General features: G+C 46.0%; 1 protein-coding gene across 1 annotated transcript; it reads left to right on the top strand.

Annotated features, from left to right (window-relative positions):
* Nucleotides 1-353: 353 nt before the first annotated feature.
* Nucleotides 354-800, top strand: PPTG_20118 (hypothetical protein; the record flags this gene model as incomplete). Its single annotated transcript, XM_008918787.1, has 2 exons — nucleotides 354-462; nucleotides 529-800. Coding segments are annotated over 2 exons (381 nt in total), but the record flags the coding sequence as incomplete, so codon positions are not given.

The raw sequence follows: 800 nt of genomic DNA, 5'->3' as shown, positions 1-800 counted from the left end.
CAAGTGGTGTTCCGTGGCGGTCTCTGGATAGGCAGCGGGTTGTGTAGCGAGTCCGAACCCTCACCGAACCTCGCAAAAAGCTACTTTCACCGTCATGCTCAGCAAAAGTCCACATTCTTTGTCAACTAATAGGTTAAATTCTAGTTCTAAAAAACTTATTGCGAGAATTTACTGTTTCTATATCAGCATTCGATATGAAATATCACTTTTCAGATTATCGTGCAAGAAAACAATGGAGTTCGACGAAAAGGCTTGCGAGGTTGTCGCTAATGATCTTAGCGCTCCCGAAGTAGAGGATCAAGCGTCCGAGCAGACAGAGGAGTTTCCTGCCGAGCTGCCAGCGCAGTACCCATATGAACGGGAAAAGTTACGTGTGTGAGTGCTACTCAAGATACTATGAACTGGCTCTTCATGATCGATTCACGCGAGACAAACGCTGCGTCACTGCCACTGGGTCGCCAGGTAAGGCTAAGTTTGTCAGCTACTAGATTGTGATCCAAAATTAATCTCAGGGCTTGGAATGCACAGGAATTGGAAAATCCATGTTCTATGGATATTTCTTCAATCGATTTCAGCGAGACAAGAACTACCGAGGTTTCGCCATCATCACAGCATCTTTCTCTAACGACTCGGAGCTGAAGAATGTCGTAGCGTTCAAAGACGGCAAAAAGATTGCGAATTTCTCGGAACTCATTCCGTACGCATTTCTGGAGTGGCTGTCAGCAACCGTTGGGCCTGAAGTCTTCATCTATATGAGTGCGTGGCTCCTCCGTACCCTGATAAGTTGGTATGCTTTACAA

The sequence above is a fragment of the Phytophthora parasitica genome, assembly GCF_000247585.1.
Source record: "Phytophthora parasitica INRA-310 unplaced genomic scaffold supercont2.311, whole genome shotgun sequence".
NCBI classification, from domain to species: domain Eukaryota; phylum Oomycota; class Peronosporomycetes; order Peronosporales; family Peronosporaceae; genus Phytophthora; species Phytophthora nicotianae.
Note: the sequence above shows the minus strand (reverse complement) of the source record. Positions and strands in the feature narration are given on the sequence as shown.